The sequence below is a fragment of the Carassius gibelio genome, chromosome A24 (genome assembly GCF_023724105.1).
Source record: "Carassius gibelio isolate Cgi1373 ecotype wild population from Czech Republic chromosome A24, carGib1.2-hapl.c, whole genome shotgun sequence".
Lineage (NCBI taxonomy): Eukaryota > Metazoa > Chordata > Actinopteri > Cypriniformes > Cyprinidae > Carassius > Carassius gibelio.
Genome location: NC_068394.1, coordinates 9,697,942 through 9,723,431, shown reverse-complemented (window position 1 = coordinate 9,723,431; position 25,490 = coordinate 9,697,942). Strand labels below are relative to the sequence as shown.

Sequence of the window (25,490 nt, the reverse complement as noted above, 5' to 3'; positions counted from 1 at the left end):
ACAACATATTTCATTAACCTGACTGTAGTTCTGCTGCTTTTAAAACTATGTCCAACAACTAGTCGATTTATTAGTGGGAAAAACCAACACTGAACTAAAATACATTTTCATGACTCTAATAAACTAAAAAGAAAAAAAAGAAAAAAAAACAATAATGTTTTTATATATGTATTAAACGCTATGTAATAAAAACACATTTTCTTATATTTGAAAAAAAAAAACATTTAAATCAATTTACAGATTACGTCTGTCAGCGAAAATATTTTATTATTTATATACTATTATACTGTTTGTTCATATTTAAATTAACTTATTTTTAATTTTAATTTTTGTTTAGGTTTTTAATAATTTTGTTTTGTGCTTTATTTTATTTATTAATTTCCATGTAGCTTTAACTATTCCTGTTTTAGCCGTTTTAGTATTTCAGCGTATTATATTTCAATTAGTTGCCATGGCAACATTTATTTATTTTTTATTTAGGTTTTCATCTCATATTTATCTTTTATTTTTTGCATATTTATCTCATATTTTCTTTATGTATTAAAAAATGTTCAAAAAAATAACAGAATTATGTATTTTGTGTTCCTGTAGCTCAATTGGTAGCACTGGGGTTGTGGGTTCGAATCCCCGGGAACACATGGTAAAAACTGATAGCCTGAATGCACTGTAAGTCGCTTTGGATAATAGCGTCTGCTAAATGCATAAATTAAATTACATTTTAATTTAGTTTTCTTTCCCCACCCTGTTCCACAACCCTGAATTAACAGAAAATGGAAAAATAATAAATAAACAACTAACCAACTGACCAAATAATAATTATATGAGTAAATGATTAACAATATTAACAGAGTGCTTACTATACAAAATAGCAGGATACATTTTAATATTCTGTTATCAAGCTGATATATCAAAGTATGTTTTTGTAAGTACATCAATAAATTAAGTATTCACAAAAAGAAATGATAGTTGATTGTTTTACTTAACAATAACAACATTATCTGGCAGTCAAAAAAAAAAACTGCCACCGCCATAGCTATACGTTTAAAGACAGATGTTACGGATTTGACAGTTTGTGCATTGCTTTATAATGTTTCAAGTTGATAAAATTCAACTCTGCTGTGCACCATCTAACTGTTTTTGAAACGAGCCATTGCAGCACTACAAGTATTGCTGGATTTTGTGTGATAAATTGCTTGTGACATCTACTCATTTGTAAGTCACTTTGGATAAAAGCATCTGCTAAATGTACATACCAGGCTTCTTTAAATCCCAATTAGTAGGCTGGTCTTTTTATTAATGTAGTCATGTACATGCCTAATACACGAGTTCATAAAAAGGTGTTTGGCCCACCTGTCCAGTGCTTGGTCCAGTGACTGACAGCTGCTGGAAAGTGACCCATTCGCACTCCCGAACGGCTCCATGAGCTACAGACAAAAAACAATTTACATCATTTCATTGCATTACACTTTTCATTGTGGTTTGTGCATCTAAACTTAGCCCTCTACAAGGCTGACATAAGATTTTCCATGAGCCAATGCTCATAATATGTCCGAGCTTCCTTTACCCCAGACTGTTATAAAGTGCAGTTACACAGAACAGAGACATCCTGTACACTTTATACAAGTCAAAGAACATGAGAGACCATAAAAACCATAAAAAATTTTTTTTTTTCATTGGACCCAATTACTAATTGCTATTAAGTTTTAAATATTGTGACTATTTTCTTCGCCAAGATAGTATAGAATGTTAATATTGTCCATTTTAAGCTTTCTTATTGCATAAATATTGCCAAAACACTTAAAGTAATAATATTGCTAACAATACTCATAACCCAGGGCTAAGAGCAGTGCATAAGTGTGAATCATTGCTTAAAGTGTTAAAAGTCTCTATTTAGAAAGAAGTGGTATGTGTGAAAGCACATTGTGAAAGGTCTTGATGTAACTTGATGTAATCACAGCTGTAATCTACAGCTCCAAACCAATGCTTACATTGGAGTCGAGCATTTCTGGGATGAACTCTCCTTCACTGTGGATGCTGGTGTAGGACCCCTGCCGAGCGATCTGCTGTTGTTCTTCTGGTACGCTGCCCGGAGGGGGTGACGTGCGACCCGTGTTCAGAGATCCTGCAGACAGACGGAGTGAGGTTAGCATGACACATCACACAAGTCTGGAATAGTAATACTTCCACAGCAACTAATAACAGAGTGCAGGATGCCAAAAACAAAAAGTAGAGCAGACTGCAATAAATAACGACTGGGATGGAAGCGTGGTGTGACTGACAGGTACGTGTGAGCAGAACGTGAGAAGAAGAGGCAAAACCGAGATGAGGAAGAGATATGAACAAAAGGAGGGTTGGACAGCGCTAACGGAGGATGAATACAGAGAGAGGAGTTTAATGAAAAAGTGTGGGGAAGAAACGTGAAGGGACCATTGCTCTTTTATTCTTTAACACTATGAAATACTTGTAATGCCAACAATGCACACTAAAACAGATAAATGCACTAAAGTGTATTATTTAAAATGTCTCAGAAATAATTACATACTATGAAACATTGTAAAAATTATATATATATATATATATATATATATATATATATATATATATATATATATATATATATATATATATATATATAGTGTGTGTGTACACAATACTGTTCAATGGTTTAGGGGTTGGTAATTTCTCTTATGCTCACCTAAGTTGTACATATTTGATTGAGAACAGGAATACTGGTAAATATTTGACTAAATGTTTTCTATTGTAAATGTGATTAATTCCTATGATCATTTTTGTATTTAAAAAAAGCCTCCAGTTTTTCATGAGATTGCTTCTTTAAAAGCTATTTTTATTAACCAACTGCACAACATCATGTGAAACATGTTATGCATGTAGGCAGTTTCTCCTTCACACCATAATGCTGACTGCTCTGACAACGAAATCTGTAAAAATATATCCTTGACATTCAGTCAGCAAAAACCTACAACCTCCATCATTCAGTATGCAACAGGAAGCGAGCTATCTCCTCTCTCCCGTCTCGTTCTCAGGTGTGAAAACAAAGCGATGGTGCCAAACACTGGAAAAAACTGTGAGATGGTGAGAAAGAGTCTCAGAAAAATGTTTTGCTCTATAAACAATCTATTTGGAGAATATTCTTGTTTTGCATTATATTCATGTTATGAACTTCACTTCTCTCACTGGTTATTGGCTGAATAATGTATTAATGACCTGATCAGACCTATATCTCATTAATATCACCTGATGAACACCATGCAATGCTGCCAGTTTGGAAAACACTTATGTATGAAACTACAGACATAAACAACATGTTTTGTGTCACTGGTGTGCACTGTGCATGTTGAAAGAGACATGAAAAATGGGTTTATGCATGCAAATTCACACTCTTCTACTGCTAACAAAGCAAAAAGCCTCGAGAGATGCTTTTTCAAACACTACAATTGCATTCTACTAGTTGTTATGATCTGAGACTGACGAAGAAATGACTTTACAAAAGACAGAGCCTGAATCAGATTAGAAATACCCTTGATTGTCCTCACGATCTCTCATAAATGAATTTGCATTCAACAAGATGAAACCAGGATTTCATTGACTGCATTTACATGCAACGTTTGAAGGATAAAGACAGTTTAAAAAAAAAAAAAAAAAAAAGTAAAAAAACAGCATCCGTATCGGCCTAGATTGCAAAAAGAGTACTAAATCCACAAGGAGGTAAAAGAAAACGCTAATGTAACATCTCTGAGAAAAGGATTCTACATGACTGACATGTAAACAAGCACCAACAATGATGTTCCAGAATGTGCATTCAAGTAAACCATTTATTTGTTATGTGCATTTCAATCCAACCGATTCCGACTAGTCAGACATTATGCAAATGCATCCGCACAGGGAAGTGGTATCAAACTGATGATTTTAATCCACTCCTCTGCCCTTCACGACATCCCAATGATTTTTCCAGGCTTTCTCTAACAGACCTGATGTCACGGAGCTCTTTGATTCCATTCTCCAGACCCGATGGAGAATGTGCAAATAAAGCATACGATAAAGCATTACCTACTGCCGTTTTGACTGCTGTGTGTGTTAGGCGTGTGTGTGAGCCAGCGTGACGCACCTATAGAGTGTTTGCGCACTCGTTCAGAGCCTTTGAGAACCGAGGCTTTGAGATCTCCCAGGGACTTGGATGACTTCATCTCGCTCTGCTTGTCTTGGCGGCTCACCTGAAGGAACTGAGGAGAGGTGGACATGTATGAGGAATTCTGCTAAACCTGGAAAAATACAGTCATTGCTTTTCCAATAAAAACATCTAAACAACCCTAAAAAAACTTCGGAGGGCAAGATTATGTAAGATGCTAAGAAATGTATATACAGAGAATTTCTTTCACACAGAATGTTTTCTTTTTCCTTAAAATATTTACATATTTGGCATATTTATTTGACCTGAATAATACAAAGTTCAAGTACAGGTTAGGGTTTCCATTTGGGTTTAGGTGTTGTTTTACTTTTGGCTTTGGTTTGGGTCGCTTTGCTTTGTTTCGGCTTGGACTCACTTGGTTGTTGGGAGGTGTTTTCAGAATCACTCTCAGAACGTTGTTCATTCCAGAGCTGGAGCTCAATCCCTGAACCGCTCTGTCCAAATCCTCCTGACACTTCAGAGCCACCAACATCTAAATCCAGACAGATCATTAATGAAGTGCAGAGTTAAAAAAATAAAATAAAAGATGTAATTGAAATGCACAGACCCTTACTGCAAATATAAACGCTAATCTCATTGCAAGTAACTGAAGAGTAATGGATATGAAGTGTAAAAGCCGATAAATTATAAAATTGATATACATTGAGGGGCAAAAATCAGAGACCTGTTTCCATTTTGCATTCTTTTATGATTTAACAAATTTTCATTATACTGCCATTGGAAGTTTTGGGGTCAAGAGTAATTTTTATGTTAGTACTATTAAAATAGTAATATTTTGAAATATTATTACGATTTGAAATACCTGTTTCCCATTTAAATTTTTTAAATTGTCATTTATTTCCAGTTTTCAGTGTCACATGATTTTTCAGAAATCATTCTGATATGCTGATTTGGTGTTGAAGAAATATTTCATATTGTCAGTGTTGAAAACAGTTGTGTTGCTTAATATTTTTGTGGAAATTCTTTGATGAAGAGAAAGTTAAAAATACAGCATTTATTTAAAATTAGAATTTTTGAAAATATTTTTTTTGTAAAATTATCAATGTTATTACTCTCACTTTTGATCAAGTTTTAATTTCTTTTAAAATCAAAAACAATCTGATTGAAAAGTCACATTTGAAGTTTAATTTACATTATTTTGGCATTTGATGCATCCTACTTTTGCTTTAATTAAATATTTAATTATTATACATTATACATTGTCAATTTGTCACGCTCCTAAAATTTTATATAATAAAATAAAATTATACTAATAAATAGTTTTTAAAATCAATGTAATTGTTTTTTTTTGTTTTTTTTTACCTATTAACTTGTTATATCTTATATTTGTTAAAAATGCACTAAACAGACTCTGATAAACAGAAAATTGGAAGTGAAACAAACTACCAATTTTGTTAACAAACCCGACAGACACAGTTATTACAGATGTAGATAACGCCAACATGGCTAAATATGGGCCGATTAATGGTCCTGGCTGATATATATTGACCGATCACTACAAAAAATGACAAATAAGTTACTAGGATCAATGCACCACCTCTTTATCAGTGTAGTATAGGTCCATTTGCTGGCCGAAGGCCTCTGTCACCTTCTGAAGCAGATCCTTGAACTTCAGCGGCCTTTGGAATGGAATAATTCTAAAGCAAGGGAAGAAAAAGTCTGGTCAAACCAAAACTACTTTAAGATGGACATTCCTTTCATTTAGTTTTGGCTGTCCATATGTAAACATGGCACTGCGGAGAGCAAGAAGGCACCCTTCCAAACAAGGGTCACAAATCCTTAGATTGGGGGTCATTACCATAGCAACAGAGGTGATGAAGTACAGGTCAATGTGTACTGATGTGTACGAGTCCATACTTCTACAGCCATATATGGTGTATTCACTCATAGGACAGACCACAAACCATGTCTGTGTTTTTTTTAACAAGCATGGCTCTGTTTAGAGTGTGCGTCAACATATGGGGTGAGAGAAAAAAGGAACTGAGAATGCAAATTGGTTTGTGTGTATGCATGATTTTAATCCAAGGCAAGCATGAGGAGTTTGAATGTGCACGAGTGTGTGTTTGGCCTAATCAAGCGGAGCGGACCACTGTTTCAACACCGGGGCCCACATCACAACGCGCACAAAGGCAGATGGAGCGCTTCCTGAGAGGAAAGAGGAAAAAAGTGGAGCAGCGCTGGAAGTAGCAGGAAGCATGTTTTCCCCTCCTCCTCCAAAGTTTAGCACACCAGACAAATTTTGGCCAACACACACACACACACACACTTCATACTGTATCTATTACTTTTGAAGAAGCAATATCTTTAATAAACAACTTGTGACTTTTTTTGTATCAAAGTCTACAAGAATAGAAAGAACAGCATTTATCTGACATTGAAATATTTTTTTGACAATGTTTCTGTGACTGTGTAGAATACTTTTTACATAAAAGTATCATTTTCGGTTACACTTCACAGTAAAGATTAATAATTAATAATGTTTTAAATAATTTTTTCATTAACTTATGGAACTAATGTAGTAAACTAACATTAACAAATGGAAACTTATTATAAAGTGTTACCTTAATATCTTAAGTTTCCAAGAATATAAACTTATCTTTCAGAAATTATTTGAATATGCTGATTTGAAGCTCAGGAATAATTTATTATTCTGCGATTATGCAACAATGTTAAAAACATTTTATTTATTTTTATTTCCATTTTTGTTTTTTATTCTTTGATGTATAGAAAGTTCAAAAGAACAATGTTTATTAGAAATGGAAATCATCTTTATTGTCATTTTTGGTAAATGTAATGCATCCTTGCAAAATAAATGTATTAATTTCTTTAAAAAAAAAAGAAAAACATTTCCTTTTAATCTTTGCACACCAGCCAAATTTTGGAATGCACTTACACAGCACTTCATATCTACTACTTCCAAAGAGCTGTTATCTTTAACTTAAAAAAAAAAAAAGATGATTTAACTTTTGCAATTAGTGGTTTTTGTATCTCCAATTTAATGACAGCTGCCTGGTTTTCATCTAGAGAAGTTTAGATAAGGACAACTAGGGACATCCGTCATGGGTGAAATCAAGCTTTTCTGCTGATTTGAGATCAGCTGTATGTTGTTTAGCAGTCAGATTTTCTGTAGATGAAGCTGTTTTGAGCGATAGCTCTGTTTACACTGGCCAGTGAGAGATAGTGATGGTAGAAAATCACAGTGGAAGACTGGAGAAATGCAGGATGTAGAGTACGAGATGATTTTCCTTCCTCTGCGTGCACAGATAAGCTCCTCAGTTTGGCCGTGTCTCTCTGCGCTTGGCATGGCACGCGGGGATCTCCTCCTTCCTGTCTCTGTGTTGCAGTCGCTGCCAGAGGAAGACGGTTTTGAGTGTGTCCAACTAGGCTGGTCTGTTAACTAATGCCTGTTCTGATGAGTTTTTTATTACTGTAGGCGCAAGTGTTGATTTATAATGTGTGCTGTGATATATGGAGATAAACGCATACAAGTTTAATACAAGTTACATTTTACGACTTTCTGATGCAACGCTATGAAAACAACATTAATGGCACTGACAAAAAGCACAGTGATATTACTACAGTATGTTGTTGTGGAAATATATAGTCAAATAGATTTTGCTGTACACTAGCGTTCAAAAAGCTGGGGCCATAAAACAGTAATATCGTAATACAGTATTGTATCACAAAATAACTTATTTCTATTTGATTGTATTTTAACATGTAATTTACTCCTATAATGGCAAAGCCAAAAGTTTAGCATCATTACTCCAGTGTCACATGATCGTTTAGAAATAACTGAATATACTGATTTGATGCTGAAGACATTTTTTTTATTATCATTATCAATGTTGAAAACAGGTTGTTGTGTTGCTTAATGTTGTATAAATATTTCTGGAAAGTTCACAAGAACAGCATTTATCTTAAATTGAAATCTTTTGTAACAATGCAAATATTTTACTGTCACTTTTGATCATTTGATACATATTTTCCTTAATAAAAGCGTCAGTTTAAAAAAAAATATTTCAGACCCAAACTTTTGAATGATAGTGTTTATTGCTATTTCATTTAATTTAATTTAGTGCACCTTCTTATTAAAAACTTGATTTATTTTAAGCTGTATGTATATAAACCAGTGCATAGTGCAATTTGGATAGTGGAAAAAGCTTATGCATATTCATAAGAGTGGATGGAAGTACCACCATTTGGCCAGGCTGATTTCTTAAGATTCACTGATATCATTGTTTACTCAAATGATAATATACAGACAGGTTTTAATACTAATTTGTCCTTCATTAAATTTTTTTGCTCTTAGTGAGGAAATACTGTACAGGAGAGAAGGGATATATACAGAGTCCTGGCCAGCTAAGGAAATGCCAAAATGTTAAGCTTCCTTAAAAACAAAGTGCATTTAAAGCAAGTCAGGGGGGCATTGAGGGGATGCTGGGGGGTAACGGAAAACTGTAGAGAGACAAAATAAACCTTGTAAATGAATTGCTTTGTATAAAAAAGCAACCTGAATGTATTTGTAAGCGTTAAGCTCTCCTTGCAAGTTTGGAATTATATTTAATGTGAAAAATACTACACAGATAAATTTTAATTGAACATAAAATATTTTTATAATATTTTAATAAGTGGAGAAAAACTTTCATGCTAATTCCTTATTAAAAGACGTACAAAATAAATATTATCCAGTTAATATTTTAACCATTTGCTTAATAATAAGTCAATACAATACAATCACAAAGTCAAAAATTTGTTTTTATAATGAGTATGAATGGCTCTGTGCACATGAAAATATGTAACCGCCTTTATATTTAATATATTTGGGGGTCCTTTGGAAATAAACGTTTTTCTTTTCCTAGAGTAAAATGTCGTGACATGAAGGCGAATGGCTATTCTGATTGAAGGTGTGATGCTGTTTTCTCCTTTCATTGATTTATCCACTGGTGCACTAGTCTGCCTCATACATCTCTGCTTAAAGCCAAGGCAGAACAGAAGAGAGTTAAACACAAAGATTTTGTGCCACAGCATCCAATTAGAGCTGTGAAAACAGCTCAAAAGCACTGTGAGACTGCAGCAACGTCCTGTGACATAACCCACCGAGGCATTTCACACAGACGGTGGACCTCTGGGGATCTTTAAGACCAAAGTCTGACTTCTCTCAAGATGCATCAGGGCTTTGTGGTCACTTTCTTCCTATAAACAAAGCTTCTTCAATGTCCTAGATTCTTTCTATGTGGAAATTGGCTTGAAATGAGGGAAAATACTGGCTTCTTATGAGTACATTAGTGAGACGTTACGTTTGCTAAACCACATATGGATATACTTTGCAAGGATTCACTTGTTGCCGTTTGGGAGTCCTGAGCTGGGAAAACATGACATGTTTTGTGTGTGGGTGTATGGATGACCTACAGGACATTGAAAATTAATACTGGGTGTGCCATTGAGCTGAAACACTTGGCTTCACCTCCTCTTTCCTCTTCTGGCTAATTCTGCCAAGCTGTACCAGAGTGAGGGTGAAAGCTGCATCTAAATATCAAAATACTTTTATAGGAACATTCCTGTTCTTTTGGGCAGCTTGGCATATTTTCCATTCTTCCCCATGCCGAGAGATCTTAGAAATGGTGTAACAAGAGCTGGGATAAGACGAGAGGAAGGAAATCAGGGACGGGACAGAGCTGCAGAAATAATAAGAACGTTCCGACTCACCGTTTCTCTCGCTCATGCTCCAGCTTCACCCGTAAATCCTGAGAGAAGAAAACAACAAAATGAAACTCAATAATTCAGTGGATCAAATACACAAATTAATTCTGATAATCTGCTCTTCTGTGCAAAAAAAAAAAAAAAAACTTCTCAATGTGATAGTTTTTCTGGGTTGCTTAAAGCTGTTTTCTTCTCCAGTACTTATATTCTTTGTATTAAACCAATAAAACAAAAGCATATATATATAAATATATATATTTTATTTTATTTTTATTAGAAACAATGCAATAAACATTTGAATTAATTATAAAAAAAATACATTTGTATTCATTTTGAACCAACAAAATTCAAATATGGAAAAAAATTCTAATATAATTATTGTATATTATTTATTTTTTTTTATTTTTTTTTTAAATAAAAATTCTTCAGATACACTTGTATTAAACAGCCAAAATGAAAATATGAAGAACAAAATTCAATTTGAAATTATATTATTATATTTATGTATCATTTTAATTAAAAAAAAATATTTAAAAATACAGCTTCATAACTTTTAAAAGCTTACATGTATGTAATTGCACGCTATATCATTTAGCAAATATCACAAACTAGCCATATAGTACATTAACTGTATTCTCACGTTCAGTCTTGGACTCCTAACTACAAATACATGTCTTAATCTGCATTTGCTTTGCATTCAAGTCCACAAGATGTGATGCTGAATAAATATTACAAATAGTATCTTCCTGTGTCCTGAAGTACACATCTAAAGTACATTGCACATTGCTTTTGTCATCAGTGCAGTGAAATCTTCACACAGTTCAGTCTATCCAGTCCTACATCTACAGTTCAGCCGATCTGAAAGCATCTGTGGCATGTCCATAGTAACAGGATTGGGTGGTCAGGGTGAAACCTTGTTATGATCAAACACTTTTAACATTGAGTTCATACCTGAGGCAGAGAGAATAATGAAGACTTGTAGATTTATACTGAGAAAGAATAAATCATAATGTTGAATGTAATACAATAAGTTTGAGATTTACAATCATCCCAATAAGTAAGCCAAACTCTTATAAATCATAAATCACTGTATGCCCCAAGTGAACACATATGAAGAAAACTACGGATGCACCGATATGAACATTTTGGCTGATACGATTCTTTATATTTGAAAGCCGATAACAGATACATTAACCGATAATCTAAATCCAAATTTGTACGTAATTTTTAATCGCCCGATTACAAAAAAGTCTCGCATTTAAAAACAGTGATCCAAACACAAATCAAAAACATACACAGTACAGCAGCCTAGTCTGAACCAGTGCAAGTTTTAAAATTAATATTGCACTCCTATTACCAACTTTCTTTATCATGTTTACATATGATGTATGTGTGTGTGTATATATTTATATGTATATAAAATTACACACATGCATGTTTAAATGTTAAGAAATATTTTTCCATGTGTGTATTCATAATTATATATGATTTATATTTTATATAAATATTACATTTATTTCTGAAATATATGCATGTATGTCGGAGTATGTGTATACTACTGTTCTGAAGTTTGGTATCAGAAAGACTTGTAATGTTTTTTTAGAAAGTCTCTTCTGCTCATCAAGGCTGTATTTATTTGATCAGAAATACAGATAAAACAGTAATATTGTGAAACATTATTGCAATTTAAAATAATGGTTTTATATTTTAATATACTTTGAAATGTAATTTAAAGCTGCATTTTCAGTATCATTATTCAGTATCATTACAGTATCATTACATTTACCCACTGTGTATATTATATATATATATATATATATATTTATATATATATATATATATATATATATATATATATATATATATATATTTATATACACACAGTGGGTAAAGTATTCAAACCCCCTTACATTCTTCACTCTGTTATATTGCAGACATTTGCTAAAATCATTTAAGTTCATATTTTTTCCTCATTAATGTACACACATCACCCCATACTGAAAGAAAAACACAGAATTGGTAAATAATTCATAGCGGTGGCAGTATGACCAAAATCTGTCTTTGACAAATGACATCATCTTAGTCTCATGCACGCTGCGTGTGAGTTAACCACAACAACTTATCTGCGGTATACACAGAATAAAAAAAAATCTGTTGTGGTTGACAATTTATACCTTGGTAACGATATACACTGTCATACCGCCCAGCCCTATTTGGTTAGTTTGGAAAGTTGCTTCTGGCATTTGGTGTATGTGAGTAAAAAGTTAGAGGTAAGAGTGTGAGAAAGAGCAACAAAGAGCAAGTTAGACGGAAATGAAAAGAGTGTTTGTGTGTGCGTGTGTACAGAGTGCATGCCAGCCATTTATCTTGAGGTCTGACTGGCGTCCGGTGTGGACTGACAGCACTGTAGTGAGAATTCAGGCAGTGAAAGAAAACTACATGGATACTGGTGTTTTATGCTGTACAGTGCACACGGAGCGGATGTTACATGTTAACAGTAGTGCCTCTCTCAGCTGCATCCTGTTTAAAAATGTATCTCTAACAAGTTTACTCTTGCTGGGATTCTAGCAGGTCAGGTTTTGGGTTACCTCAAAATCATTGTGAACTATTACTATTAAAAGGTTTTACTGAATTATTGTTTTGGAGTAAAATGCATTATGCATAAATCAAGCAATTGGGCAATAAAAACATTAATAAAACTTATAAATAAATATATTTTATAACATTATTTTATTAATATTATCGCCTGCAGTTCGTTTTCATAAAAAAAATAAAAATAAATCAATAAAAGATTTATTTTGAATTGAAAGATTTGTAGATTTTATTTCAGTTCATGTTTATTTTATTTCAAATAAAGAAAATGTTTTTATTTTCAGATTTAGTTTACTTTCCCGTTTATAATATTATTCTAGCAATAGTTTGTTTAGCTTTGCAGTTCATTAATATAACGTTTATAAATGGATGAATGAATGGACATGCGTCACAACCCTGATGTTTTGTTGAGTGAGTGTCTTGCACCGTTGTATTCCTAAGGTTCATTTAACAATAATTCCACTTTTAGAAACAGAGTGTTTTGTACTTCAACAAAATTATTCCGGTTCCTTAAAGACTAGTCAATGGATCACTCAGACAACCTTCTGACTAGGGGTGTGCCGGTTTCAGAATTGGTGATGACGGTTATGACGTGAGTCAAATGTGACGGTTTATAACATAACCGTCGGGGGGTGGATGGGGGTTGTTCTTGGAGATAGCGGGTTAACTCCGTGTCAGCGTGCGCTCTGATCGGTAAAGAGGCAGAGATTTCAGACCTCCGTTTATTAAGGAGATCTGTCACAAAACTTCACAAAACACAAATCATCCGCGCCAACGTTTTTTGAGCAAATTTCAAAGCTGCACCCGCCCGCCATCCGAAGCAATGCTTTGCTGATGCTAGCTGCAAAAAAAGCCATTGCCATTTGCGCATTAGCTCCGCCCACTACCGGAGAAACTGGTATGTCTTCTGCTTGTTCGAAAATGAATATGAATAATTCTAAATTAACTCCATTATTTTTACAGTAGAAGACAACAAAGAATAGTTTACATATAGCGTGTTGTTTAAGCGTGGTAAGACTCTCGCTCTCTCTCTCTTTGCATGTGTGAGAAACAGCGCTATCAGTTGTAAAGTGACGGTGAGTCATGCGCCTTTACAAAGAGTTAACAGAGCATCAAATACAGGTGCGCTGTGCGTCCATTGAGATGAACTGAAAAGTTCAGATCGCTTGATGGAGAGAGAACTCTGAAGCTCAGATGCTGAAATTAATGCAAGCGTCATGCGCTTCAGTCTATGTAGTAAACAAACCTGCACGTCTCTGCCATTCATTAATTCACACAGAGACGCGCAGAACACGGATTTATAGTTTAAACAACTTTTGCGGCTTAACATTTACAAATACTTGTCCATATGGAGATTTGATTTGATTATTTTATGCTAACTTTGGCAAATTCCATGACTGTCCATATTAAAATGCAACTTTCATTTTCATGACTGGATTTCGAGATTCCGTCCTCGTTTTCTGCTTCGCGGAAATCATAGAGCAAATTTCAAAGCCGCACCCGCCCGCCATCCGCTGATTATTTTGCGGTCTATGGCGATGCAATGCTTTGCTGATGCGAGCCGCAAAAAAAAGCCATTGTCTGTTCTAGAAAGGATGCAGCAAATATATTTAATGCTAATGAGGCATAGGCCTACGCTGAGTTTCATTTGCGATGAGATGCGCTCTAGTTCACAGTGCAGTGCAAGTGAACACGGCGTGCTGGTGCTTCCATGTCACGGTTATCATTGTCTGCTATATTAGCTTTTTATTTATTAAAATACATGCAATTGGTTGATGAAACATTTATTAAAATTAAGATAAGATTTGTACAAAACGAAATTCGTTTTTAAGAAAAGTTTTCTACAAAGCAAAATTTTATGAAGTGGTAAATATCATGTCTGACGATTTACAAAACTTCATTAAGTGGAAAAAAACATGTCTCCCAATATATTGCGCATCTTATGATCCTATCTAAAAAATGAAAATAATTTTTGCTAAAAAATGTTTGTAAAAAAATATTTTAATGACACGGTTTTGGCGGTTATAGAGTTCTAATGACGGTGTTCAACTATAACCGCCGGTCTCACGGTTATATACTAACCGTCACACCCCTACTTCTGACTAATTGTTTTTTGAAAACAAATCTTTGCGCATGCCTAGCTGCTGCTGAGTGGTGCACTGTGGGTAATTACCTGTCTATAGGAAGGGGTTTTGCTCTTGGGCTTGTTGCTGTTGTTGCTCTTGAGCTGGCAGCAGAAGCGTAAAGCAGCCAGGTCCTTCATTATGGAGCTGAGCGCCTCTTCATCATCTGGAAGAAACAAACAAGTTTATTCTATGCTGTAACTGGATCTGCAGAGATACAGAAGCAGCGGGATGACCGTCAACTGTTGACCTACAGAGAATTTTTTTTTTTTAACCAAAACATTCACTTTTTCCATTTATTTGTTACACCAACCCAGAAATTAATGCATTATAAAGAAAACATTAGTGGTATTTACCCCATTCAAAACTCACTGCCAGAAACCTATAGGCTGTTGTCTGTGCTTGTCAGGGTGATGATATGAATTTATAAGGTGTTATGAGTGGTCTTTATTGCATTGTAATGTGTGATGCTGCTACAATGTTCTTTTAGCTTATTGCAGTGCAGTTTTAGGGTGTTCAAGTTTGGCTTTTAGCACAATTCTATGCAGTTTCTGTGGTATTTATTTTAGTGTGCTTCTACGCAGTTGCTTGGGTGTTCTAGGTGTTTCTTTATCATTATGGTGTTTTTTTTTTTTTGTGGTTCAACAGTGTTCTAGTTGTTTGCTAGTTGTGCAATGTCAAAACAGCCCATCATCATCAGTTCCTTAAATGTACTGTAAGTCTAAGAAATTTTTCGCCAGTTTTATTGTGAAAACCATAAGTCACACAGTTCGTTCAAATCACTATGAGCAAAAATATTGATGCTTGCCCTACAAAGCAGCACTAAAATATGATTTAAATCTACTTAACACCATGTTCACTAATTCTAGTTGAAATCATCATCTATTTCAGAGCCAAGTGCAAATGAGTTGTCTTTCACACAATCATCTCAAGCAACTCTTGAGCTACTATAATAGAAAAGTCCTGTTTGGATCTCTAACCCATTCATATCTCATTTCATTTGAATACCAAGTTGTCATTCATAGCACTCAATGTTCAAACAGTGTCACATGCCGTGCGGTAGACAAACCGGTCCTCTGTTTCCTGATTCAATCTATTTTCCATCACTGCAGATACAGATGCAAAGTGCTGCTGTGCTCCTCTTTCTATAGTGTGATTAAGGATGTAAACCAACAGGCCACAGAAAGAGAGAGAGAGGGAGCGCACAGGGACGGACACGTGGCCAGACACAAGAGATTGCTTTATATTAGCACTAAAGGTTTTGGTCCCATTGATGGGCTTGTTCTGCTTTGGTGCATTAAACACTTTACATGACAAGCGCAGTGTTAGTGTGAGAGATAATTCTAATAATGCAACTTCTATTAAACAAGATTAGCATTTCAGCAAGTCTGAGCTTCAAAGAGCCAGTCAACTAAAAATAAACATAAGCACTGAATCGACCAAGAAATTTGAAAAACAACATGTTTTTTGTTTTAACATGTCCTTTGCAAAGCGAAAGCTAATAGGTTTTACCCAACAATTAACGGGAAACTTTTATTACAGTATGTTGGATGAAAGCCTCAATGCTTTATCAGAAGGACAAAGGAAGGGTTTTGGAAAGAATGTACCGGAGCAGCTCATGTGTGTCTTGAATTCTTAACCGGATCACATTACGAATGACTGCAGCAATCTCGGTGCAAGAAAAACACAAGAATATGAACACCAGCGGCAGCCTGTGAAACATTAATATAGTCCACATACTCAGCCATCGTCGAATGGGATATGGGGAGCAATAGACATTAACATATCAAGGGGCCCTAATGGGTCCAATTAAGCGTGTCTCGTAATTAAAGTCTAAGTGGAAGGTCATTCCCTCATGATCATGGAAGAGAGCTCTTATTAGTCTCAGGTGCCAATTTATTTACTTCTTTCTATCCACAAATCTTAGAGATGAAGCAAGTGCAGAGTCATTTTTAAATTTGGTAAGTCTGTTTGCATCCATAATACAATACAATTATCGTCCTTGGCTTACTCAAAGGACATCGTGTCATTCTTAATCATAGTAATTGATCTTGGTACAGAAGAGTGCCAGGACTGGTGGTGCATTTACAAAATATACAGATCTGCTTTTACAATCACTATGATGAACAAATCATCCAAAACTAGCTTGTGTAAACAAACTTAAACATTTCCAACTGAAACAGGATATGTAATGAGAAAAAAATAGACTTCATAGATTTTTAAATGTGGGTGTTTTATACCATAATGCAGACAGAGTGAAAGTGTGTTTGTTAAAAATATAGTTAATCCAAAAAAGGAAATTGTCATAATTTACACAACCTCAAGTTGTTCTAAACCTGCACGAGCGTCTTTCTTCTGATGATAACATAAAAGATGATATTTTGAAGAATGTGGATAACTAACAGTTTCTGGTCTCCACTGACTTCCATAGTATTTTCTATACTATGCACATAAATGGGGACCAACAATTGTTTGGTTATACCCATATTCTTCAAAATATGCACTTTTTTGTTCATCAGAAAAAAAAAAAAAAAGAAGAAGCTCATACAGATTTGGAAAAAAACTTGAGGAGGTTGAGTAAATTATGACTATTTAAATTTTTGGGTGAATCACACATTTAAACCAATAACTATACAGCAGCTATTTTTTATCATATTTGGAGCCATTTATGTTTAGTACATGAAGAATAGCACTCTGAACACTATTACATGACAGTTTTTATTTCTGGCCAAAATATTCCATTAAACAAGCTAACAACATTATTACTGTCTGGTGCTGAACCCAGATTTCAAGAAGTAAAGCTGGGTCATGAGCAGCAAATGACAGTGATGTATTTGAGGGGTTTTATTGCATCCCAGAGGAGGCAGAGAGGCATTGTGGGACAGGAGTGCGGGGCGAGACAGAAGCGACGTTGCTGAGATGGAGTCTGGGGGCGATCTTTGATTCTGACACAAGTGCAAGTCTCACTCCGCAGCTGTTCTTCCACGGTGACATCCTCCATCAGACAGGGTTCAGAAAGGGTTCACAACACACAATCTCTTTCTCTCCATCTGACCTCATTTCTATCTTAATACTGCCACACTAATGCGCCTCAGTTTCTGCAAAACAACCTCAACAATACTGATCCTGAAACACTGAGGGGGGAATTCAAAAAACAGTTGTGCCACTTTGCATGCAATATTTGAGTGCGAAGCACAATGTTTTATCAGCTGTAGTATACCCACAATCCAATTTAAGTTGCCACTTTACAGTAAGGCTCCATCAGTTAACTACATCAGGTAACAAATGAACAATTCAAACGCATTTATTACCGTAATCTTTGTAAATTTAACCTAAGCATTTACTAATACATTACTTTGTAAAGTAATGTAACTATCTGGTAAAATTATGGACTAACATGAACTAATAATGAGTACCGGTAGTTGTATTTTTATTGACTAATGTTATCAAATAATTAATCATTTAAATGCACTTAAACTGTGCTGCACCATATAAAAAATATATTAGTGCCAATCTAAACAAAATGTCATTTTATTTTCTGTATATATATATAGAGTTAAAAATGTATTCTATGTTCTGACCAAATTTAGGGTTATGCATATTTCTTTTAAAATTAACTTCAACACAGACATCCAACAATGCATTCAGGAGGTGCAATTAAATTTAGCTGAATTTGTCCCATAATCAAAGGAGCCACTGTAGCACCTCTGCCGACCCCTGTTAGTCACGACAGAGCACCACCTTCAACTTTTCTATCCGCTGAGCACCTGCAGAAGTGGCTTCAGTCGATATCTGCCATGCATTTCACGTTGAGGTTAGAAAAACCAAGTCATGCGTAAATGTCAAACCCTCAGCAGCTGCTTATTACACAATGGCATAAACACTCCATTCAGTACAAGGAAGAGTGAAAACCTGTGCTCAATCACACCTGCAGGTACAAAAAAAATCTAAATATTGTCCAGACATCTTACTATTTTAGAGTATGATGCAAGTAACTTAAAACAAGAAACAAACACATAATAGTGTTGAGGTAAGGTAATATGTGCCATTATGTTATGCTTTATTAAACACTGAGATAACAAATATAACAAGAATGCAGAACACCTCCATCTGTCGCAAGCTTCCGAAATGAGAAACTATAACGCATCATTGACAGTGTCTGTTTCATGCTTTACTCACAAACGGTCTGCATGGGACAAGAACAGGATGTACCCAAATAAACTCAAATCAATTTTAAATTGTTAACGTATGGTCAGTCTTATCTTGATTCATGATTTACAATGATCATACGAAAACCTGGGTTAATTTTTAATCCAAGTTAGTCAGGATTCAAGATTTCATACTGTAAATTATAAACCCTGGGTTAATGTTTTGGTTTTGCATATTTCTGAGGTCAATAACACTGACAAATTCAGACCGTAACCTGTTTTAGTAAAATAATCCTAATCCTAATCAATCTAACAGAACACCAAATAACAGAATGTATCGAATTGAACAGAACATAAAATAAATAAAATCAAACTGAATATTGATTAAACAATGGAATCTAATCAAATCAAATGTAACAGATAGAGTAAGAGAAATCAGAAACACAGAAACTCTGCTCACGCTTATGTGTTTGCGGTTTGTATCATCTGTAAACAGTGTAAAGTGGTGCTCCGACGGGAATGACGCAATAGTACAAGGATCGTCATCCCTCTATTGCTTCATCATACTGATGTGAAGATAAGATGATCTACTGTGATAAAACTACGGCAATCTGGTGGAAATCCTTGAGACTGGTTGAGTGACAATGTTTCCATTATATTTCTCAAAGAAGACTGACTTGACATGATGACAGATGATCATTTTTAAAATAGATGAAAAGGAACACAACGACAAACAAAGGTTAAAGGAAGTAAGCTAGAGAAAACTGATATGAGGCTAGCTGTGAGAGAAAACCTCATCTATCTAAATATTTGATACAAAAAAAAACAATGACATCATTCAATCCAAACACAGCCTCCAACAAACATTGATGTATACACACACACACACACACATTTTGTACACAAACCACAGACGCTAAATCCAGCCAAGGTCTCTGAACCAAAACGTCCCATGAACACCACTATGAAGTACTACACCTCCAACTATAAACAACAAACTTCATCTAAACCCACAATCTTTTGTTTTAATTAATACTGACAGTATGTTATGTTACTTCATCGGTCTTTGACATCATGAATCAAGAGCTCAACGTGTGGAAAAGGGTTCTCAGGGCTGTTGCGTGATTGTTTGCACTGATATTCTACTGGCAGGGCGAGCTGGAAGAAGCCTCTGATGGGATCAGAGCTGAAGTCAATGAAGAAATAGAGGGGATTTCCCCAGTGCTGCACCACATATCACCACTAAAGCATTCAACAAGATCCGAGCAACACGCGCTCCTCCGTCTCTCTCTTTTTAGGGTCATTTTTATTATCCGTTATTATTTTCATGACAATTAAAAGGATAGTTTAACCAAAAACTAAATGTTGTCATCATTTACTTACAGTCAAGTTGCTTCAAACCTGTATGAATTTCTTGCTTCTGTTCAACCCAAAAGTAGATATTTAGAGGAATGTCGGTTAACTAAACAGTTGCTGGTAAGCATTGAATTCACTGCGTTCTCAATGGCCATACCAAACTGTATATATATCCATGGAGCACAGAACTGCAAAAAAAATGTGGACAATTTGGGAGTAAATAAGAAACATGCATGAATGAGAAAATAAACGCGGGACACTCTAGGGGCCCTATTTTAATGTTTGTGTGCTGCTGTGCGTCCTTGTGTTTAATATGCAGCGTGTACGCTCTTTAAATAACAAATAAAAAACATTGCACCAGACTCTAGACCAGGTTTGAGCTGGTCTATCGCGCAGTCTATTTTCAGCTCCTTAAAATAGCATAGCACTATCAATGCGCTTGAACACACCTCTTTTTTAGACCAGCACACCCATGGGCGTAAAAAGTGAGCGCAAACGTATTTGCTAATTAAACGACGTGGCACTGGATGGGAAAATGCGAACGGCACTGGATTGAAACTAGCAAAAATACTTACGCTGCGCCTTGCGTCGCATTGCGCCGGGTGTATTATAGGGTCCTAGATATTAAAAAGTGCTATTAATTGCTAAATAACTCAAAAAAAGAACTCTTTTTAAGGGGGAGGAAATACTCAAAAAGCAGGACAGGAACACTGGTCAAGTGAGAGATTTCTTTCTCTTTTAAATCAATTTTTGTCATTTGTATCGGTTCAGTATCATATCGAAGTCAAAATTTTGGTATTGTGACAACGCTAATCTGAACACAATGATTATTTACATCCACATATTAAAAGACAAGACAACAAATGCTAGTCATATTTAAATACTTTACAATTTAAATAATACATCATTATTTTCTGCATTATGGTAATGATAATGAGATTGTATTTTACATTATGATAACATAAATTGGTGGTGAAATGTGCGCAACTGACATGAAAATAATGCCTCAATGCAAAATATTCTAAAAAAAGGTGGCATTTTCTTCATGCAAATATCATTTCTTTTTCATTTTGTGGTGAAATATGACCACACATTTTTGACTAGCTCCAAGAGACTCGCCTCGAACAGTTGTGCACTATTGAAACAGTGAGTTAATGTTCAACGAGAGAATAATTCTGATGATGTAACAGTTTCAGAGGTGTGTTTGTGTTTGCTTTTGCTGTGGTAACTGTGCCACCATGTCATTACTGTGGCATTTTTAGAAAAGGACACCGCACACTCCCCAGGGATACTGACATCTGTCTGGAATCCTCCATTTTCAGTAGTTCTTATTAAAGAGTCAAAAAATAGTAAAAAAAAAAAAATACTTCAAACCTTGTGAATTCTTGTGCTGTCCGGGTCCATTTTGGAGACCGCCATCTGTCAAAATAGCCACAAAGTCAAGAGTATTAAAATGACAGAAGTACATTGCATACATTTGTTAGATTTTTTTTATTTTTTATCACAAAGATGTGTTCATAGGTTCTTCAAGTTGTTATGAAATGTGTGATTCTTACTTTTCTTTGACAAGCATGCTGTCAGTGATCTTGAACTATATTATTTCAAGAATGTCACCGATGTTTATGACTGATAAACTTCATCTGAATTTAATCCTCAATAATAAAATGACACCATAGGTAGGGTTGTCATGCAACAACAACAAAAACAAAGCAACATTTCCTCAGGATTCAGCTACACTTCTCTATGTACTCATAATGCGGCGTGCATTAAAAGAGCTCTGGCACGTCGCAGGTCAAATATGCGGAAAAAAGTGTCACAATAGCCTTTGATGATGTAAGTTACAGCACTGCCAGGAGGGTTATTAACCAGTCAGTTTCTAGAATGCATAACTTTGACTATCCTGTGTAAACAATATATTAAAATCACAATTTTTCAGGGTGCAAATCATATGGCTTCCAACTATTAAAATGAACACACAGGGGATTTGTTTTTGTTTTTATAATTTCACTACGATGGTTAGAGAAGATGTTGAATTTTTACTATGTCCCCTGATACAATGCACTAACTTTAAAAAAGAAAAACAGGCAATTTATGTAGAAATATTATTTTGATGTTTATGTATTGATGTTTAACGTCTGTGAGAACTGCTGAGGCATTTTACGACAACAGAGCTTTAAAAACAAATGATCCCAAAATGGGCCAAGTTAGGAATGTGTTTAAACATGTTTCTGTAGCAGTGTCTCTCTTTTTTTTTTTCTCTCTTGCTGTGAGGAACTGTTTACAGGAAGTGTGTATGCTATGAGGAGGAAGAAGCCTGTGTTTGAGACAAGGAGAGAGAGAGTGGACAGCGTACCCATGTTTACTGTCATCATCCGGAAGTGACCCTAGTGAACTCGAGCTGAGCGCTCGACTCCTTTCATCAGGGAAAATCTCCAGTCTGCAAACACAACATAAACAGAGTGAATTAGTAAATTAGAGACATAATTAACTTGAAATGCTAACAAACAGATGAAAGTGGTAATAATAGAGACTCAATAACCCCTTGCACGCATCTGCCAATGCTTCAACCTCGCAGAGGATTTACATAACATTCATGGTTCAGTGTGTCTCCACTCAATTGAACAATTTACAGAAAATGACTTGCTTTTTTGTACTATACATAATTTTTTTTAAATAGATTACAATATATTAAGAATACAATTCCTCGCTCAGATATTATAAAGAGAAAGCCTCAAAAACAATCTTAAAGTATTATTATTATTATTATAAATTCAAAGTATTTACATTTTATCATATTATTATATCATATTTTTATTTGCCATTTTATCATATTTTATTATATCTTGTTATTTATTAAAACATATTTTTTCATTAAATACAGGTTAGGTTGAAAAAGTAAGGACACCTGCAAATGACTAATTAATTGTAATTACATTTTCAATTGACTCAAGTATATCTGTGCTAATAATCTGCCTCAATTAAAAGAATTCAGCTTGATATAAAAATAAAAAAAAAATTGATTGTGATAGAACCCCTTCAAATAACATATGTCACTCGCATTATGTCACAGAGCAGTTCTAGTCATAACGGCCCACTGTAAAGAAATCATAACTGGCCACAGTGTGTCTGACTGCCAACAGCAAACGCAGCCATCATCTCCCAATCTTATTTCATGTCATTCTTCAGAGGAGAGAGACACTCGTGGTGTCTTTGAAGACAGAAAGTGCCCTCTTGCCCTTGAGACATTGTTAAGCCAAATCGAGCGGGATAAAGTGGAGGGAAACGCTAAAGGTAGCGACCACGGAGCTCTTCAAAGACGAGTCGGAGAGCTTTAAATGCCAGACTCTGAATCTGTCACCAGCAGCCACAGGCTAATCTGAGAGCAGTTTTTCGGATTCTGACACATGAAAGGCAAGACAATGAGATCAATTTTTTTTCTCCATTTATAATTGTCAGCTTTACACAACAATATTGACGAGTTGCCCGGAGATATCACAGAAAGAAGAGCAATTATGGTCGCCAGAAAATCACTAAAGAACATTGAATTTGACAGGGTCAAAGTACAAGAGCACTAACGACAAGGTTCTGAACAATTCCACGGAAAATAGCTATACAAATTGGAGCAATCGGTGTCTGCCTGTTAAAAAAAATATATATATTATAGCCGTGGTACTGCAGAGAGGCTGTTCTTTCTTGATGACTCTTGGAGTGATTATGTCAAATTGCCTTGCTGGAAAAGATGAGGCTTGAGTAAACAGCACTAACAGCGGCTGATGGGATGTGATTTCAAAAACAGCGGAAGTAAAAAGGGGTTGACATGACAAGCTTTTGTCTAGGGTGTCATATACAGGTAGGTGTTAGTCATATAATTAGAATATCATCAAAAAGTTTATTTCACTAATTCCATTAAAAAAGTGAAACTTGTATATTATATTCATTCATTACACACAGACTGATATATTTCAAATGTTTATTTCTTTAAATTTTGATGATTATAACTGACAAATGAGGAAAATTAATTAGAATATTGTGGAAAGGTTCAGTATTGAAGACACCTGGCGCCACAGCTAATTAACTCAAAACACTCGCAAAGGCCTTTAAATGGTCTCTCAGTCTAGTGTAGGCTACACAATCATGAGTAAGACTGCTGACTTGACAGTTGTCCAAAAGACGACCATTGACACCTTGCACAAGGAGGGCAAGACACAAAAGGTCCTTGCAAAAGAGTCTGGCTGTTCACAGAGCTCTGTGTCCAAGCACATTAATAGAGGCGTGAAGGGAAGGAAAAGATGTGGTAGAAAAAAAAGTGTACTAGCAATAGGAATAACTGCACCCTGGAGAGGATCGTGAAACAAAAATCATTCAAAAATGTGGGGGAGATTCACAAAGAGTGGACTGCAGCTGGAGTCAGTGCTTCAAGAACCACAACGCACAGACATATGCAAAACATTGGTTTCAGCTGTCACATTACTTGTGTCAAGCCACTCTTGAACAACAAACAGCGTCAGAAGCATCTCGCCTGGGCTAAAGACAAAAAGGGCTGGACTGCTGCGGAGTGGTCCAAAGTTATGTTCTCTGATGAAAGTCAATTTTGCATTTCCTTTGGAAATCAGGGTCCCAGAGTCTGGAAAAAGAGAGGAGAGGCACACAATCCACGTTGCTTGAGGTGCAGTGTAAAGTTTCCAGTCAGTGATGGTTTGGGGTGCTATGTCATCTGCTGGTGTTGGTCCACTGTGTTTTCTGAGGTCCAAGGTCAACACAGCCGTATACCATGAAGTTTTAGAGCACTTCATGCTTCCTGCTACTGACCAACTTTATGGAGATGCAGATTTGATTTTGCAACAGGACTTGGCACCTGCACACAGTGCAAAGCTACCAGTACCACGTTTAAGGACCATGGTATACCTGTTCTTAATTGGCCAGCAAACTCGCCTGACCTTTACCCCAGAGAAAATCTATGGGATATTGTGAAGAGGAAGATGCGATATGCCAGACCCAACAATACAGAAGAGCTGAAGGCCACTATCAGAGCAACCTGGACTCTCAACACCTGAGCAGTGCCACAGACTGATCAGCTCCATGCCACGCTGCATTGTTGCAGTTATTCAGGCAAAAGGAGCCCCAACTAAGTATTGAGTCCTGTACATGCTCATACTTTTCATGTTGATACTTTTCAGTTAGCCAAGATTTCTAAAAATCCTTTCTTTGTATTGGTCTTAGTAATATTCTAATTTTCTGAGATACTGAATTTGGGATTTTCCTTAGATGTCAGTTATAATCATCAAGATTAAAAGAAATAAACATTTGAAATATATCAGTCTGTGTGTAATGAATGAATATCATATATAAGTTTCACTTTTT

At 35.4% G+C, this 25,490-nt stretch overlaps 1 protein-coding gene across 2 annotated transcripts in view; it reads right to left on the bottom strand.

Annotated features, from left to right (window-relative positions):
* Positions 1–25,490, bottom strand: part of LOC127946604 (mitogen-activated protein kinase kinase kinase 3) — a 54,505-nt gene that overhangs the window by 19,138 nt on the left and 9,877 nt on the right. For both annotated transcript variants that reach the window (XM_052543286.1, XM_052543287.1), the window contains exons 2-10: positions 22,483–22,566; positions 21,504–21,548; positions 14,676–14,791; positions 9,917–9,954; positions 5,745–5,844; positions 4,563–4,679; positions 4,127–4,241; positions 1,989–2,122; positions 1,351–1,424 (exon numbers count right to left, since the gene is read on the bottom strand). In XM_052543286.1, the coding sequence (XP_052399246.1) occupies positions 1,351–1,424; positions 1,989–2,122; positions 4,127–4,241; positions 4,563–4,679; positions 5,745–5,844; positions 9,917–9,954; positions 14,676–14,791; positions 21,504–21,548; positions 22,483–22,501 (758 nt within the window). In that variant the 5' untranslated portion in view covers positions 22,502–22,566. The remainder of the gene's footprint in view (positions 1–1,350; positions 1,425–1,988; positions 2,123–4,126; positions 4,242–4,562; positions 4,680–5,744; positions 5,845–9,916; positions 9,955–14,675; positions 14,792–21,503; positions 21,549–22,482; positions 22,567–25,490) is intronic.